The 2,469-nt window shown below is 33.7% G+C and overlaps 1 protein-coding gene across 1 annotated transcript; it reads right to left on the bottom strand.

Annotated features, from left to right (window-relative positions):
- Positions 1-521: 521 nt before the first annotated feature.
- Positions 522-1,950, bottom strand: LOC116853712. The gene has a single exon (XM_032834882.1). The coding sequence runs from the start codon at positions 1,923-1,925 to the stop codon at positions 522-524; it is 1,404 nt and encodes a 467-aa protein (XP_032690773.1). The 5' UTR covers positions 1,926-1,950.
- Between the last annotated feature and the right edge of the window lie 519 nt (positions 1,951-2,469).

Here is a 2,469-nt window from a genome sequence, read left to right as displayed (position 1 = left end):
TTTTTCCGTTACAATAATAGTTATAATCGTTTTCCTTACTTACAACTGTACATGTAGGCTATGTCTACGTTTTAATATTGGTTTAGGTTGTGTTCTGATATTTCGTTTATTGCTACGTTCTATTACGATTGGTGAGTTTTTTCCATTTTTAGTTTTCTTTATTACAATTATCGCAATTATAATTACTATGACTATAGTTACTCCGCTCGGTGCTGTTGTGTATATAATATTTTTATAATGTAGAAACGAGTTCGAGTTGTTTTCTAAATTTCTATATGCTTGTGTTATTTTGTTACTTAATTCTACCAACTCTGATGGGTTGTGTATTATTTTATTTGGTTTTACGTGTAGGATTTCGTTTTTGTTTTTTATCACGTTTAAATTTTTTTGTTCTAATGTTATATTATATTCAGGTATGTGCGTTTGTATTAATGTGCTCTTTATTATACCTTGTGCTTGTAAAATCTTGTCTTCAATTATTACTTTACATTGATCCTTAATGTGTATAATTCCTGTTTTGCTTATTTTCTCATAAACTGTTTTTTCTTTGCATTGAATATGGATGGTTTGTTCACTATTGGTGGAATATAACCATTTCTTCGCGTTATATTCTTTCGCGTTAATGCTATTACGAAGGTGTGGTTAGCTATAATGTATTTTAAATGGCAGTTTTTCATATTTTGTAATGTCGTATACATCTGGATTTCACAAGGTGTTTCTTCGTTAATTCTATATATCGCATTTTGTTGCGGACAAATATATTGATTATTAATTTTTATACAATGTGTTAATTCGTTTTCTTGTAATAGTAAATATGTGTTTGTTTCCTGGTTAATAGCTACTTGTGTGTATGCAATGCTAGTTAAAGCGAAAATGTTATCATGGCTGTAAACCGGGAAAGGATGTATGTGTACTATTTCGTACGTATTATATGTTATAAGAGGTAAGTATAAAATAGTAAAGATATTTTTATTTTTGTAATACGCACTAATTGTGAGAAATTTCTTTATTTCCAACCAATTTTCTGTTTTAGGCGTGAATGGAAATCTTGTTCCTTTTGGTAAGTGTATTGCTACCTCTTGTAATTGAGACACGATGCTATTTATGGGTGTTAGGTTGATAGGTAAGTTTCCTAGCTGTATGTTATCTAAATAATTTACTATATCGTTCTGGTCACGTATTAAATCATTAAGTAAAGCAGTAAGTATTGTAAAATGTTCATCTATATGTTGGCGTAATATGATTCCTGTTTCCTCTGTATAGAGCTGTGTAATAGTGTTCCATAATATTTGCTCATTTGTTTCCAAAGTTTGTTCTAAATTATCTAAATGATTGATAGTTGTATTAATAATTTTGAGTTGGTTTGCTATTGCATGTTGTAACGTCTCTTGTTTGTTTTCTATTAAGCTTAATTGTTCGTTTATTATTTTTTCATCATTCGCATCCATTATTCCAAATAGTGATTTTGTTAAGGATCCTATTCCATCTACTAATCCTCGTTTTATTTCTCTTGGATTTTTATATATATTGTGCAATCGTTCCGTTATATTTTGTACGCGGTCTAACCCCTTTTTTACAATTTTTTGTGAATTTTCACACAGTTCCCACGTAATGCTTGGTTCTTTTTGTTGGCTACATACGTCTTGTGTGTTTCTAAGATATTTTTGTATTTGGTTACCTCGAATGTCTATTCCCTGTATGTCTATTCTGATTACTACCTTCCATGTAGAGACAACTTGGTGTAATTGTCCTTGAAGGTCATAATACACTCCAGGAGTATGTGTGAATTTGATGATCTCATACGGTGCCTTTGTCTCTGTTCCTTTTACTCTGAGGTTGGCACTTTTTATCAGTACGAGTGTCCTGGAAATACATTGGGGTTCAGGTGTTGGAATAGATATGATACCCGTTTTTATTGTTTGCATGTGTCGTATTTATGTTAGCGACTAATGCATCTTTCAGTGTTGTTTCATTCTCTCAACAAACACGATGTCGTCTGTCATAGTGCCTTGTACCGTGCGTTCTGAGGTAGTGATTTTATGTGTAGCCTTGTTGAATATGTATATAGTGCTTTTCGTTATTATTTTATTTAGCGGGAATGTGTAGTTTGTGAAGAATTGGATGATGTTTTTGACGGTTCTGTGCCGTCTCCTTCCTGGAACGTGTCGGGAGGGTTTCACCGTCCTCCACTTGGTCGCGGTCACGGTCGTGCTATGTGGACTCGTGTGGAACCATTTCGGCAAATTGGAGCTTCCCGAGCCGTCCTTCAGGACCGACCTTTTTGTGGACGTGGCAAAGGAACACCTCCGTTCTAGATAAGTTTTCTTAATCTTCTAAGTATAACTTTAATCGGTTCGCGTGCGTACAAAGTGTTCGTCGGCCGCGTTTTATTGTATAGTTTTCGTTAGGGTGTTTTTCAATTATTTCATATGGCCCTATCCACATTGCATCCAGCTTCTTTGATCTTCT

The sequence above is a fragment of the Odontomachus brunneus genome, unplaced genomic scaffold (assembly GCF_010583005.1).
Source record: "Odontomachus brunneus isolate Ranch 3 - 2012 unplaced genomic scaffold, Obru_v1 Obru_scaffold_490, whole genome shotgun sequence".
NCBI classification, from domain to species: Eukaryota; Metazoa; Arthropoda; class Insecta; order Hymenoptera; family Formicidae; genus Odontomachus; species Odontomachus brunneus.
The sequence above is the reverse complement of the archived record's forward strand: the minus strand, read 5'-3'. Positions and strand labels throughout refer to the sequence as shown.

What these genes read in the sequence shown, in the direction of transcription:
- LOC116853712 (XM_032834882.1), bottom strand. Translation starts at nt 1,925, where the DNA reads ATGCAAACAATAAAAACGGGTATCATATCTATTCCAACACCTGAACCC.